This window comes from Hordeum vulgare, chromosome 7H (genome assembly GCF_904849725.1).
Source record: "Hordeum vulgare subsp. vulgare chromosome 7H, MorexV3_pseudomolecules_assembly, whole genome shotgun sequence".
Classification (NCBI taxonomy): Eukaryota; Viridiplantae; Streptophyta; class Magnoliopsida; order Poales; family Poaceae; genus Hordeum; species Hordeum vulgare.
In genome coordinates, this window is record NC_058524.1 from 206,099,316 (window position 1) to 206,113,958 (window position 14,643).

Below are 14,643 nucleotides of genomic sequence, written 5' to 3' on the forward strand. Positions count from 1 at the left end.
TTACAGAGGTGTGAGAGCTCGAGCTTTTAAAACAGGGATGAATCAAGATTTTGGGCGGTATGCTTTCATTATCAACAGGTGGGTCCATTGCTCGATACCAAAAACCACTAGTCTGACAGGTGGGTCCATTGCTATATTTGTCAAATATGCTACTCAACTAAATTCCATGTGGACCATTTAGAGCATCTCTAGTGGATCCTCTATATGGACGTGTATAGTAAATATACATGATCCCATCAGTTTTTTACTACCCAACGACTCCCGGCGACTCGTGTAAACGGGGGTGTAAAATATCCACGTCCAGCCACGACGGTACAAGGCGTGAAACAACCACGACAAAGCCACGCTCGTGAGCTCGCCTGCTTCGTCCCGCGGCCCTACCTCGCCCCAGACCGCCGTCGCGTTCTTCTCCGGCCGCCGCCCAAGGTAACTATTCCTCCCTGGCCGAGCTCACGAGCGGGAGGGCGGGGACGAGGGTCGCACGCCCTGCAGCCAGATCTGGCGACGCGAGGGGTAGGGCGGCGGTCTGGGCAGAGGAGGGGGCGGCGGCCTGGGCAGAGGAGGGAGAGGCAGCGACGGGAGAGGGAGGGGGATGGGCAGCGACGGGAGAGGGAGGGGGATGGGCAGCGACGGGAGGGAGAGACAGCGACGGGAGAGGGAGGGGGATGGGCAGCGACGGGAGGGAGAGGTAGCGACAGGACTGAAACTTTTGAACTTTAAGATTGCTGTCAATTTTACACGCCTTTTTTTGTCTATTGTTGTCAATTTGATTCAGATTGTGATGTAAAATAGGTGCCAATTGAACTATTGCTGTCAATTTGAAGTCAGATGGATGATGACCAAGCCTTCTTGGACACCATTGATTTTGATTACACACAAACACAACCAAATAGTCCAATTGGAGAGCAGGCAACTCCATCAACTCAGCATCGTTCTGCAATAACAGAGAAAGCAAAATCCAACAAAGGAAAAAAAATTGGTCTAGTGATGAGGACAAGGTTCTCATAGCAGCATGGGCAAATACAAGTTTGGATATTGTTGGGACAGATCAAAACCAAGATACTTATTGGGCTAGAATTTCAGAGTACTACAACACACAGAAGGAATCATCATGGCCGGAGCGAAATGATAATGCAATCAATTGTCGTTACACATTCATTAACAGAGAGACCTCTAAATTTTGTGGTTGCCTTCAGCAGATTTTAAATAGGCAAGAAAGTGGAAGGACTATAGAAGAAAAGGTATGCAATATTCTATATGTGTTGTGCAATATTCTATATGTGTTGTGCATATTTTAACCATATATTTATATGTGCAGACAAACGATGCACACATTTTGTTCAAGGAAATGGATCCTAAAAAAGGAAGCCTTTCACATTGATGCATTGCTACATAGAGTTTTCGAAGTATCCAAAGTGGCAGACAAGAGAACTTGAAACTTCTGTGAAGAAACAAAAGAAGACCATTGATGCAAGTACGGGCACAACCACCAATGATCCGGCTGATGCATCCTCGGTACGTACTGATGCTACCTCGATACGCACTGATGTCTTGAACATGAGAAAAGACCTGATGGTGTGAAGAAGGACAAGAGAGGTAAGGCTGATGACATTGCTTGCAAGCTTTCATTAGAAACGGTGTGGGCATCAAAGCAAGAGAAGGATGAGATCAAAGAGGCGGCAAGAAATGCTCGCTACGCGCAGCAACTTGAATTGCGAAAAGAGGAGATTGCACTAAAAAAGAAGGAGGATGCATGAAACGAGAGGGGGGATGCACGAAGACAGTTTGAATTAGATGAGAGGGTCATGCTCATCGACACTAGTGGTATGACTGATGCGCAAAAGCAGTTCTACCAAGCTAAGCAGAAGGAGATCCTTGCTCGCGGCCTAGAGTAATGTGAGCTATATGTTGTTGTTGTAAGAACAATTTACTGCTTTCTGCTAGTTGTTGTAAGAACAATTTACTGCTTTCTACTAGTTGTTGTAAGAACAATTTATTGCTTTCTGCTAGTTGAAGACATGGATTACATCACTCATTTTTATTGATAGCTGCATTAGAAAGACATGGATTACAAACTTATAACTAGGACATCACTCGTTTCCAAACTTTTGCCACACATGGTCAATTAGATCAAGTTTAAGGTGATCATGTTCATTGAAATTTCTAATCCGTTGAGTCATCTGAATAAACGAGCTCGGTTCTTCTGCATGAGTACGAGAGATTGTGACTCTTTCTCCCATTGTGTCAAAAGTGCATCTTTGTCAACCAGTTTGTCGCTCCTCTTCAACTATCATATTGTGCATTATGACACAAGCTCGTTCACATGGCCTCTAAACATGCCATGCCATTTTCCGGGGCAATTTTTTCACCCCCAGTGCACGCAATCTATGCTCCCTAACATACCGAGAAATCATATGTCCTCCCCTATTGCAAGTAACCTAGCAATGTCTTCTTCATTTGGAGATCTCAGGTACTTTTCCCAAAAACTTCACAAACTTTGATCACAAATTTCTTGCAAGACTCTAAATTAGTAGCCTCAGCCGACCGGATGTACTCATCAACACCATCAGTTGCTATTCCATATGTGAGGATCCGCATTGCCGCGGTCATCTTTTATAGAGGATGTAACCCAAGAGCTCCAGAAGCACTTCTTTTTTGCGTAAAATAACCATCATAGTCATGCTCAAGTATACCATCAGCTATGCGGTTGAACAAAGTACGCGACATCCTAAATCTATGCATAAAAAGTAAATGAGACGGGGAAATGAAAAAAGGACCAAAGCAGAGAAGTGTACTAATTACGAACTTTCGTCGAAACAAATGTTCGGGAAAGCGAGGAACTTCTTTGAAGTAGTGGTTCCAGAGAAGAATAAATCCGGCATCTCTTCCTCGATCGATTGACTGACGTCCATGCTTGGAACCGCCATGGCGTCGAGCGTTCTTCCTCTCTTCCTCCTCGCGCTCGGCGAATGCTGCAAGTATGAGTTCATCGTCGCCAGATGAAGATGACGAAGAACTCATGTCCCAAATGGATGTGTTCATTGTGTTAAGTGATAGACGATAGAGAAATCTAGGTGAGAAGAGAAGTTAGCCGTTTAAAAATATAGCCGTTGAAAATATAGCCGTTTGAAAATACACGTCCTAATTTACACGTTCCACTAAAAAACTAGGACATGTATAATTTAACAACGTATATATGAACGTATATATGAAGATATACTCGTTCAAATTTACACCATCCACTAGAGATGCTCTTAACCAGTCAACAAAGTGCTATACTGTGAGTTCTGAAAACAATCCAAATTCGTTGAGAGGGAAGAAACTCTTGGACATGCGAAAGTAAACTTAAATCGTCACAAAACAAACCCAGAGATGCCACGCATAACTAATACCAGGACGGTTTCCATCAACATTCCAAAGAAAGTGCTACCCAAGCAACGACAATACATGGAAAACACAAAACAAAAGATGATCTGGTGGATGCCTATCAAGTCTGGCCATTTTTTGCAATAAATTGCACAAGTTGGCAAACAAACAAAGTCTGCAGCATCATCATTCGATATTCATTGTTTCAACATAAATCCCTGATCAAGTTCTTTGCTGCCAGAGTGGCCGCCCTTCCTTAACCATAGTTCAGGCGGAACATGTCATTCTGCACGTAGAAGCTCCCTCCAGCTGGCAGCAAATGGAACATCTGCATACGGCAGTGGATCACGAGGTTAGAATGACTCCATATCCTTGTGTCAAGGACAACTGACAAAATTTCCCTTGAGATCAGAAAGACAAGGAACATAACATGTATTTCCATGCAACCTCTCAACCCATTAAAACACAGACCTGCTACCAGGATCCTAATAGGCAAATGTTCATGGACACGGTGAATTAAAAAGCTACACTCTGCTAAGGACCAGTAACAAATAACGTTGATCAAGGACCATCTAAGAGCCCCACTCTTCAATAAAAAAGGAAGCATAAGCGTGATAAAAGCATGAAAGTGTTGAACTGAGTGGCTAAGTGGTGTTGAACTGAGTGAATTAAAGAGCTACACTCTGCTAAGGACCAGTAACAAATAACGTTGATCAAGGACCATCTAAGAGCCCCACTCTTCAATAAAAAAGGAAGCATAAGCTTGATAAAAGCATGAAAGTGTTGAACTGAGTGGCTAAGTGGTGTTATGGATTACAAATTGTAATTACATGTGCATTAAAGCTAGATTTAGAAAACTATACATACTACACATAAAATGGCGGACTTGCAATTACAAGGGTAATTTCCTACAAATAGGGTTAGACAGTGGATGGCACACACAAGTTATAGGATATATCATCATCAGCGACCTACTTAAGATACAACTTCACACAGATAGCAGGTGAATTGTTTCATTAGCAAACCATAGGTTTATACTACCTCTGTCCCGATTTAATTAGACACCATTTGTATAGAAATTTGTGCTAGCTCAGCTCTCCCTCCGTGTCACTTAATTCGGGACAGAGGGAGTATTTGTTATTCTAAATGACTACCTAATTATGAATATAGCACACTATCGTCACATAAAAAGTGCATAGTGAAAGGAATTCTGAAAAAGAGCGCGATGACACTTCAACAGAAGCAGTGCTTTGGCTACACCAATCCAACATATGACTCTCGAACATACTACCTCATCCCTAGGAAAGTGATGCTCGCATTATTGGTATCACAGATTAATAAAATAAAATAGAAGCAACAGTACAGCAAATATCGTCCGGTTGCAACAGAGCAATGTGTATTATCTATTCACATCAAGAAACAACCACATCAGTATTTACTAAAATGGCAATCACTACATATGGCCAAAGCCAGCAACAAAGAGTCATAACTGAGCCCAAAAAAATTGAAGATAACACTTGGAAACACAACAGTGATAGATTTACAGAAAAATCCAACCATACTGCAAAGCATGGTCCCAGAGAATGAAATAATTTAGAGCAATCAGTAACAAAGAGCGATCAGCACCAAACTACAGGCCACTATATACTCAATAATGGTGAATTTTAGGACAGACTAAAATTCCAACATATCCTTATAGAGACTATACGCGCTGCAACTACCCCAAGAAAACAATAATACTACATCTACTTAACCTGTTACATAATCTTACATAACCTTCCCTTTAATTCTCTCCCTCCCTCCCTGATTTTCAAGGGTGTGGCCCCCCTCTCTTTCCTTCATCCAATTAGCAGTTGCCAAATCAATTGCATTACGTAAAGTGCACGTAACTTTACGTGGATGTAGCATTCCTGCCAAGAAAAAGTAAATCTGGAAACGTGCCTACGAAACAATGGAACTGCCAAAAGGAGATCCCAAGGGCGATGGGAATGACACAATTCCGGGATAAAGGTCTATAAATGTCCACACCCAGGTCCAAACAAATCTAGCATAGCCAAATTAATCAAGTACCATCAGTGATGAGAAAAGGATATAAATTAAGTTGACAGACCCCACCGATCATGATAACAAAGCATAGATCACAGAAACGAAATTGAGGGCCTTTACTTCTATGGAAGCCGTATGATTTGGGATTTTGGAACCAAACGAAGGATCGCAGTAGTGATCGCGGTAGTGAGTATCAGATCAGCACATACGAGAACCAAACAAGAGAAATATTGGATGAGGGGAAGGGCGAGAGGGGCCGAATCGTGTGGGTGCTGCAGACCTGTGAGAACTTGAGGGGGTGCTCGCCGGGGCCGGTGGTGATGGTGCCGGAGACGAAGACGAGGACGCCGCCCTGGGGCCCCGAGGGCTGGCAGTCGACGGTATCGATCTTGTGCTGGCACTGCTGGAAGGGGAGAGATCCGAGCTTGCCAGCGATGGCGGCGGGGCCGCCGAACTTCTCGCCCTCGAAGGTGAGCATGGAGCCGTCCTGGTACAGCCCCACCAGCGCGGCGCGGTTGGAGTCGAACGTCTGGTAGTAGTGCTGAACGAACGCCTTCGACACCGAATCGGGATCCATTGCCTCTCCCTCTGCGCGCCGCGCCTCGCCTCGCTTAGGGTTTGGAGCTCTGGATGCGGAGGCTTTGGGTGTTGGGAGCCGGAGTTTGGTAAGTGGGGGAGAGGGGTTCGTGAGGGGAATAATAATTGCTGGCGATTGGGATGGGGATGGCCGGGGTGGGGGCTGGGCGTGGGAAGGACGCTACGCCGTTGGGGCTGGCCCGTCGATGGGACAAATTCTTTTTCCAACCTAAAGTGTTATAAAATATAGGTCTGACCTCGGATTTAAAAATAATAATCAGATCTAACCTCTTTGGCTGATGTCAACATCCTGACGTTTGGATTGCACGGGAGACGTCACGGACCGTGGCGTTTGGGTTGGACCCGCTCCATCCTCCCCTGTTGCTGCCCTGTTGATGTGGCAAAGGGCCACACGCCAAGCACCCTCGCGCGTGGTCGTCAGGCCCAAACGCCACACACCCCGGCGTGTGGCCCAATTAAGTCAGCCAGCCGCACGGGCTCGCCCCACCCGGTGGATCTTTGTTCATCTCCAGCCAGAGCGCATCTGGCTCTCGCCACCTTTTCGCTCTCACACTTCACCTCTCCTATTCTACTCCCTCCTCCACCAAAGTGTGTGGATCCAAACCCCCCAATCATCCTTGAGGTAATCTTCCTCAATCTTTTTTTAAAAAGTTAGCATCTTATTTTCAGAGTATTTGTAAAGAACGGGTGATGTTAGATAAGTAGATTATTTCTTAGTTTTAGGGATTTCTTTGTAGTTGTTAGATTGTATAGATTTGTTCAATATGTCGGTATATTACTTTTGCCTTTGGGGCATTTTGTTGAATATGTTAGTATATGATGTGTTGTAGATTTTTTTTAATAATTTAGTGTTGATATGATGTGGGCATAATGGATTGATCTTAGGCAACCAAAATTGTCATTGATGTGCTTAATTCATTATTGTTGTTTTTAGATGGGGAGACTTGTTAATGTTCATTATATGGACAAGGAGGCATTTTTGACTAACAATGCCGATGGGGATGAGGAAGCCATTGTTTTTGTACAAACCCTAGCTATGATGAGCTTGTTGCAAAAGTGAGACATGTCTTAAAGTGGATGGACCTCAATGATTGTGTTAAGTTAATAGGAAGGTATGATGTTGGAGTTGGAGTCAAATCTCGCTTGAAAAATATGCCTATCACCTCTGACCTCATTGGAACGTGTACAAGGAACAAGTTAACAAATCAGATGACAAGTCAATTGAATTGTTTGCCACGAAGGTTGAACCACCTCGGGCTGAAATTGACTTGAACCGGCTTGTCTCTTCCCCAATGACCGAGAGGACAAGTGTGCCTTTTGTTGAGCAAAGGATTATGATTGATGCCTCCAATGCTTATAGTCAACCACCAACTAGCAAAGAAAGTGAGGTTGAATTGCATGCCCCTAATGCTTGTAGCCCACCGCCAACCAGCCAAGCAAATGAAGTTGATGTGATTGCTAGTGAGGAAGTAATTCAAAAGGATGTTGATGGTGATTTCGATGAGGTAGAGGAAGGGTTTCATGGTATTTATGTTGGTGACTTAGATGCGTACATAGCACAAAAGGAGATGAATCGTGAGTTACCTTTTAGGTGTCTATATGGGTATGACTCAGATGACGAAGGTCCTCGGAAAGAATTGGACGAGGATGGATTCACGAAGGAGGACAACCAAATTCACTTTGAGTTGACCGGCTTGGAAAAAAGAACTCATCTGTTTTGAGATCTTAGCCTTGCCCATAAAACCGTAGTTGATGGTGGCATGAGAAATACGGAGATTGAGCCAACACCTTGCCCTGATCCAGGCGAACCAGGGGATGAGGATGAGGACGAGAATGCTTATTTGAAGAAAGGAGTGAAGTTCCCAACTTTGGCTGCCATGAAGGTTTGGTTGTCCGACCATGCCATTCGGAACCACATGCCATTTTATGTTGAGCACTCCGACATAGTTTTGCGGTTCACCGTGAAGTGTGAGAAAGCAGATGAAGGATGTCCATGGAAGGTTAGTGCAAGAAAGTTAGAAGAAACCGGAGAATGGGTGTTAAGAAGTTGTGTTCCCACTCATTTTTGCAGACGACCAAAGAAACGTGATCGTAAGACACACCATCAACTCACGTTTGAGTACCTGGGATACAAATTTATGAGAGACATAGTTGTTGATCCCACTGTCAAAGTGAGGTTTCCCATGAGGACGGCGAGGAATCACAAGTGTTATAGGTCGTGGTGGTGGTCGTAGAGGAAGCACAAGTGTTAGAGGTCGTGGTGGTGGTCGTAGAGGAAGCACAAGTGTTAGAGGTCGTGGTAGTCGTAGAGGATATGTTGATAATGGATCATCATTCGGTTATTTGCTTAATCTAGATGGTTGATGGAAGAATAATGGTATATTACGTATTCATAGAAGTCATTTGATTTCTTGTTTTATTTTTTTGTATTTAAATATTTTGTTTTTGTATTTTGCTAACAAGTGTTTATTCATTTTGTAGGCATGTCTTCATCCGGTTCGGTGACGAGGCTGTCGTGCGCCGACCAAGAGGACATGCCAAAAAAGTGGATGGCGGCCGAGTTGGACAAGACCAAGGAGAAGGATGTGCCCACACCACCATGTTGGTGCGGTGATTTTTGCAAGGTGAAGGTGTCCATTGATCGTAAACAAGAATGGACAGAAGGCAGAAGATTTTTCGTATGTCCCAACTACGTACATGATAAACCGAGGCCAACTAACACATATGACTTACCACCGGTATGTTGGATGTGACATCCAAATATCTTTAATTTGTTTGAACTCATATTACTAATATAAACATGTCTTTTATGTAGTCGCCTCCGCCTCTTTGCAAGTACTTCTTTCTCTTATCTGTGCCTTTCTTCTTCTTCGTCGTCGGTTGTGACAGCTGTGACGGCTGTGGAGCATCAATATCTACCTCATGCTCCTGTGCCTGGTCCTCTTGTATTTGGTCCTCTTCTTCTGTATCATCGATGGTCAGATGACGACGTCTAGCTTTGGAGGAGCGGCTAGTACCAGCTGTAAACACGTCCATGGACTGAGCATCGTGGCAAGAAAGCATAGCTTCCCACTTGTGGAACCTTGCCTTAAACTTTTGAGACAACACAAAACACTATGTTAGACGCAAATAACTAATCCATTAAGACAAGCATTTGTAAACATGGTCATACCTCCACCGTGGTCCTAAGAGTTCTTTCAGATAATGCACCTCCTGGGGGATGACTTAGTGCTACATTGACATCATTCACGCACATAAGGAACTCTCTGTCCTACAATTCATTAACACAACAAACATTATTATTTAAAAAAGACAAGGTAATGCAAGTAGGTTCAAGTTAATTCAATTACCAATCTGTCATGCATGGGTGCATAGTCAACTTGACTCCCTACGGTCTCTCGCACAACCATGTTGAATGCATGATAACCTTCTATAGCTGATGGATCTTCCGACACCAACTCGTCCCACTCCTCCTGAGTCCAACCGGGCTTAAACTTCAACCGGTAACGCTGCCCATATCACACAAGATATTTCTGGTATGCTGAATCATTGTGGGGTCTATTCTCTGACTCCACAAACGTCTCTCTCTACTTCCACATTGCTATCCAATGATTGTAATTGTTCACCCAATCCAATATATCCTGATTGTTTCTTCGACTAAACCTACAAACGATGCATGTTTTAAAGAATTAGTAAATATAGGCTTTCACAATGCTAGAGTACAAATCTCATAGGAATTTTCGCTCACCTATGCAGATTTGTGATTGTCTCCTTGCTCTCCTTAGTTGGAATACCTTGTAGTTTTCCAAATTTCCTGGCAACACGGTCTACAAAGTGCCACTTGACAGCATAAAAGAATATCATTGGACACCTCGCCCGCCAAACAAGATTATCACGTGTGCACATCTCGTTGATGTTGAAATCACGATCATTCTCATAAGGCCGCCAGAAAACCTACAATAGGATGAGCTGAGACATTAGGTACACATTCTCATAGGGCCACAAAAAAACCTACAATAGGAGGAGCTGAAATGTTGGTACCTGCTCAGCAGTTAAGGTGTCCAGCTCGTTCACATAACACTTATATCGCACATGAGAGCTTCCGGTGTAAACAGACATCTGATCCCAACAATAGGCAATTGTGGGGCGGCGATATGGATCATGATCATGAAGCCCTTCATGCGGATTGGGGTTTGGCTTATCGGGGTTCTTGAACACGGGACTTCCAACCGGCAACCGCTCCCACATCCACACAGAGAGGCTCCACACAAACCCGCACAATGAAGATGTGCCTTTTGTCCTCGTTGACGCCTGGTCCAACTGCAATTAAACATACATATGTTAGCAATGTGTGGAGCATGGCAAATGAAAGATAAATGTCTGCAGATAACTCTTACCTAACGATACAAGTATGCTAGTGCTGCTAAACCCCAGCTATACTGAGTATCCCAGTTTGTGAGTAGCTCCAAATACATCCAGAGGGTTGAGTTCCCAGTTGCATCTGTGAAGACCACCTTGGTTAGCACATACCAAAGATAGGCCCAAGCATACTGCTACACAACCATCTCATCAACATCCGCAGGGCACGGATTGTTTGCTCCTGTGACTTCTTTTAGCCAGGAATGCTTCACTTTCGATCTATCAGCCTTGCCTGGCAGAGGGAGAGGGGGCTGAACACCAATTAAATCACCAGCCCGAGCTCGCCAGTTAACAGCGCTGACATGGCCCGTAACAGCTAAGCCGTTGATAGGAAGGCCGCTTATCATGGCCATGTCCTCAAGGGTCATCGTCATCTCCCCACAGGCAAGGTGGAAAAAGTGTGTCTCGGGCCTCCAACGATCCGTAAGTGAGGTGAGAGCTGCATGGTTCACCGGTGGTGGGTTTCACTTGAATTGCAACACAAAGGGCAGCAAACCCAATCTTGCAATGTACGGCTCGTATCGCATGTCGTATGGAAAGTCATTCGCACCATGACCCCTTATGTGCATAGCTACTACATGCTGCAAAGAATGTGAGCTTCATATCAGTACGACAAACACACATGAAAAACATGAATAGTTGACAAGTCTTCGATTAAGTCTTCTTACCTTACGATTCTCAATGGCACGAGCACGGTGCTCTCTGTCAAACTCTTCAATTAACCCGTCATACCAAGGGCCATTATCATCCACCATCCTACCAAACAATAACATACATCGAATTTCGTTATCTCTTTTGCAAAAAAATAAAATGCCAACAATATGTCCATCTATATCATCATCCAACATATTAAAAAAATGCCAACAATACGTCCATCTATATCATCATCCGACATATTAAGAAAAATTCCCATATTGAACTGTATCATCTAACATATTCAACTACACAAAATAATGCCAACAATACATACAACTATATCATCTAACATATTGAACTACACAGAAAATAAAATGACCCAAAGGCCAAAATAAAATTTGCCTAACATATTGAACTACACAAAAAAATTATCATCTAACACCTACACATATATATCATCTAACATATTGAACTACACAAAAAATAAAATGATCCAAATGCCAAAAAAAAATCTGCCTAACATATTCAACTACATAAAAAAGTATCATATATGAACTACACAACTATACCATCTAACAACTACAAAACGATCCCTAACACTAAGACAAAATCATTTAATCTAACATAACCTAATATTCAAAAATAATCTCAAAATAAGATGTTGAAACAAAAAAATGGAGGGATTGGGGGAGATTACCACAAGGAAGCTTGGGGGATCGGATCTATGGATTTTGGTGAAGGATGGAGTTGATCGTGAGAGGGAAGAGGGGGCGAGAGAGATGTGTTTCTGTTAGGAGGAGGAAGAAGATGGGTGAGTGGGTCGGGCCCGTGCGCTGGCTAAGTCACCCGAGCCAGACGGCAGGGTGCGTGGCATTTGGTGTTTGAGGACCAGGCGGCGGGGTCCCTGGCGTCTGCCCCCTTTGCCACATCAGTTGGTCAACGAAGCCGGGTATCGAGCGGGCCCCGAGCCAAATGCCACGATCCTTGGCGTCTCGAGTGCAACCCAGACGCCAGGGATGTTGGCGTCATGTAAAAAGGTTAGATTGCAAACTTTTTTGAATCTGAGGTCAGATCTGTACTTTCTTAGTCTTTTATGTTAGAACAAAAAAATTGTCCTCGAGGAATGCAACTTTGGGCTAGTTTCGCCTTTGTGTGAGATGCGACCTTGAGCTAGTCTCTTTTTTCTTTGCAAGTCTCCTTTTCCTTGGGCTAGTCGTCTTGTTCAACTAATGAAGAAGCATTTCTTTGCGAGCCTCTCAAAGATAATTTGAAGTGGACTCAAATCACATCACAACTTAATTGAAGACCTATTCTTAAAAAATATAGAAAAGTGAAGATGCTGACGTTTGTCCAAAGTTTTACATCATAATTACCAACCATATAGGATGCCGAAATGCCTAAGAGGCACAAACTCTAGGGTGCCCAAACACCCGGAGTAATAAAATTTTCAACTTTCACTTTCACATATCACTATGAAGAACTCGAACCGATACAACTAATGCAATGAAAAAAACACATGAAGTGGTAAAGTCTCTCACTCGCAAATCCCCACCACAACAACAAAAATTATGAAGAAATATGAGAGGAAGTAACAAGGAGAACACAAAAGAACTCCAAGATCTAGATCCAAAGGGTTGCCCTAATTAAAGGAGAGATGGACTGGTGGAAATTTAGATCTAAATCTCCTCTCTCTTTTTCCTCAAAAAGATGCAAGAATCATATGCGGAATGAAGAGAATGCACAATTTTTGGAGGTCAACACTGGAGGGAAAAGTTTGCCCAAAGTCACTGGGAGCAATGGGGAAATACCCTTTTCCTATAGCACGGGCACAAATCCAACCATTATGCACTCTACGCGTGCTCGAGCGGTACTACCGCTCAAGGGAACAGTAATATCGCTTAGCATGGTCAAGTTGAATGCAAATGCATAATTGATTAGGATCATTGGTCACTCTTCCATGTCACATACATCTTGGCGGTGCTCATAAATGATATAAATGAATAGAAATGCACATAATACCAAACAATTGAGTGAATGGTCAACATGTAGATAGTTCGAAGGTATGACATAGTAGAATCAACTATCAAAGCCTATGATCAAACACGTTGAAGTTTAAGACATCCAAAAGAGCAAATGTTTTGAATAACCAAAGAGAGCAATAAAAAGCAACTCTCTCTCTCTCTGCCCTAATGATCTATATGCTTATCCCCTTTGGCAACAAGTTACCAAAAAGTTCTAAGGTCTAGAACTAAGCATCTCTCTGGTCTCTATCTCCTTCGGTAGTAGTTGATGGAGTCGATAGGAGAGTGTTGGTGAAGGCTTCAGCAGATATCTTCCGAGATGGAGGTGTAGGCACTGGAGGTGCAGGAGCTGGTGGAGCTGATACGTGGGCTGATGAATATGGTCTGGCTTCCGGAACTGACACGGTAGCTAATCTGGCTTGAGTATTGAACTCAGTGGTAGTAGGAAGAGACATATCATCCTCATCATCACTGCTGGAGTGAGGTGTGTGCATTGCATCAACTTCATGCTTCAATTGACCAACATTTTTAGTTAACTCCGTCACCTTGATATCAAGGTCATGGAATTTGGTCTCCACGGTCCTCTCAAGACTCTTTTGGTTCATCAAGATGTCAGTGATATTATTCTCCATCCCTTGGATGGTGCTGATAAGATAAATCATTTGTTCCTCTCTGGTCCTCAACTATGGAGCTGGAGTTGCTCTGGCTGTCTCTGCCTCTTCCTAAACATGAGCTCTAGTTGAACTAGGATGGCTCGGGTCCATCACTACTTCATTGTCTACAAACGCATATGCATGGAGGCGTGGACGATCAAGAAGATATGCATGCTTCCCAATCTTGGAATTGATCAACATTTGAATGTACGAAGGTGTGACAGCCCGAGACCGACGCTCGAGAAGATTCCCGCCTTATTCCATTACCGCCGTGCGCTTAGACTGTCTGTCGCATTCATCATCGCATCATGCGCATCATCTGCATTGCATAGGCACTCTGTTGCCACCAGTTTTCAAAACTCGCTTTTGTTATTAGTTGCCGGTTCTCTCTGTTTTCGTTGTTGACCGTTTTGAGACCAACCACACACGCCCGCGCCCACGGCATCGATAATATATTTATTTTTCAAAGTGGGTATAAAACTTTCTCGGATTGGCTTGAAACTTGGCGTGTGGTCTTAATATAATACTAGCAAAAGAGCCCGTGCGTTGCAACGGGAGCAAACCGTACAAACATGTCATAACCTAATAATCATGATTTAAGACCTTTATTTAAACTTACTGCATAAATAAAATTTAAAAATTGTTAAATAAGTAAAATAACATCATATGTAGATTGTACGCATCACTATAGATTCAAATTACATTATAAATAGAAATTTAAAAATTAAATAGGTAAGAAACATTATATTTCGATTCAACACATCTTTTGAATGAAAGTTCATATGTAATAATTTAAAATTAGAGTTACAGTTTAAAAGATATAATTTTTTAAAGTATTTGTTAATTATAATTGAACCGCGGATTAATAAACAACATGGACCGGCCTCGTTATGAAAAAATGGATT

The 14,643-nt window shown here is 43.1% G+C and overlaps 1 protein-coding gene and 1 pseudogene across 1 annotated transcript; one reads left to right on the forward strand and one right to left on the reverse strand.

Moving 5' to 3' along the window:
• The first annotated feature begins 592 nt into the window (after nt 1–592).
• On the forward strand, nt 593–1,931 carry LOC123408623 (annotated as a pseudogene).
• A 1,442-nt stretch (nt 1,932–3,373) lies between these two features.
• LOC123407598 (nuclear transport factor 2-like) lies at nt 3,374–6,114 on the reverse strand. Its single transcript, XM_045100762.1, has 2 exons — nt 5,693–6,114; nt 3,374–3,694 (listed from the first exon to the last, which is right to left on the reverse strand). Exons 1-2 carry the CDS (start codon nt 5,987–5,989, stop codon nt 3,623–3,625), a joined length of 369 nt encoding a protein of 122 aa, XP_044956697.1. The 5' UTR covers nt 5,990–6,114; the 3' UTR covers nt 3,374–3,622.
• Between the last annotated feature and the right edge of the window lie 8,529 nt (nt 6,115–14,643).

What these genes read in the sequence shown, in the direction of transcription:
- LOC123407598 (XM_045100762.1), bottom strand. Translation starts at nt 5,989, where the DNA reads ATGGATCCCGATTCGGTGTCGAAGGCGTTCGTTCAGCACTACTACCAG. An exon ending in ACCCCCTCAAGTTCTCACAG is followed by an intron (nt 3,695 to 5,692) that starts GTCTGCAGCACC and finishes TGCCGTATGCAG; the next exon opens with ATGTTCCATTTGCTGCCAGC.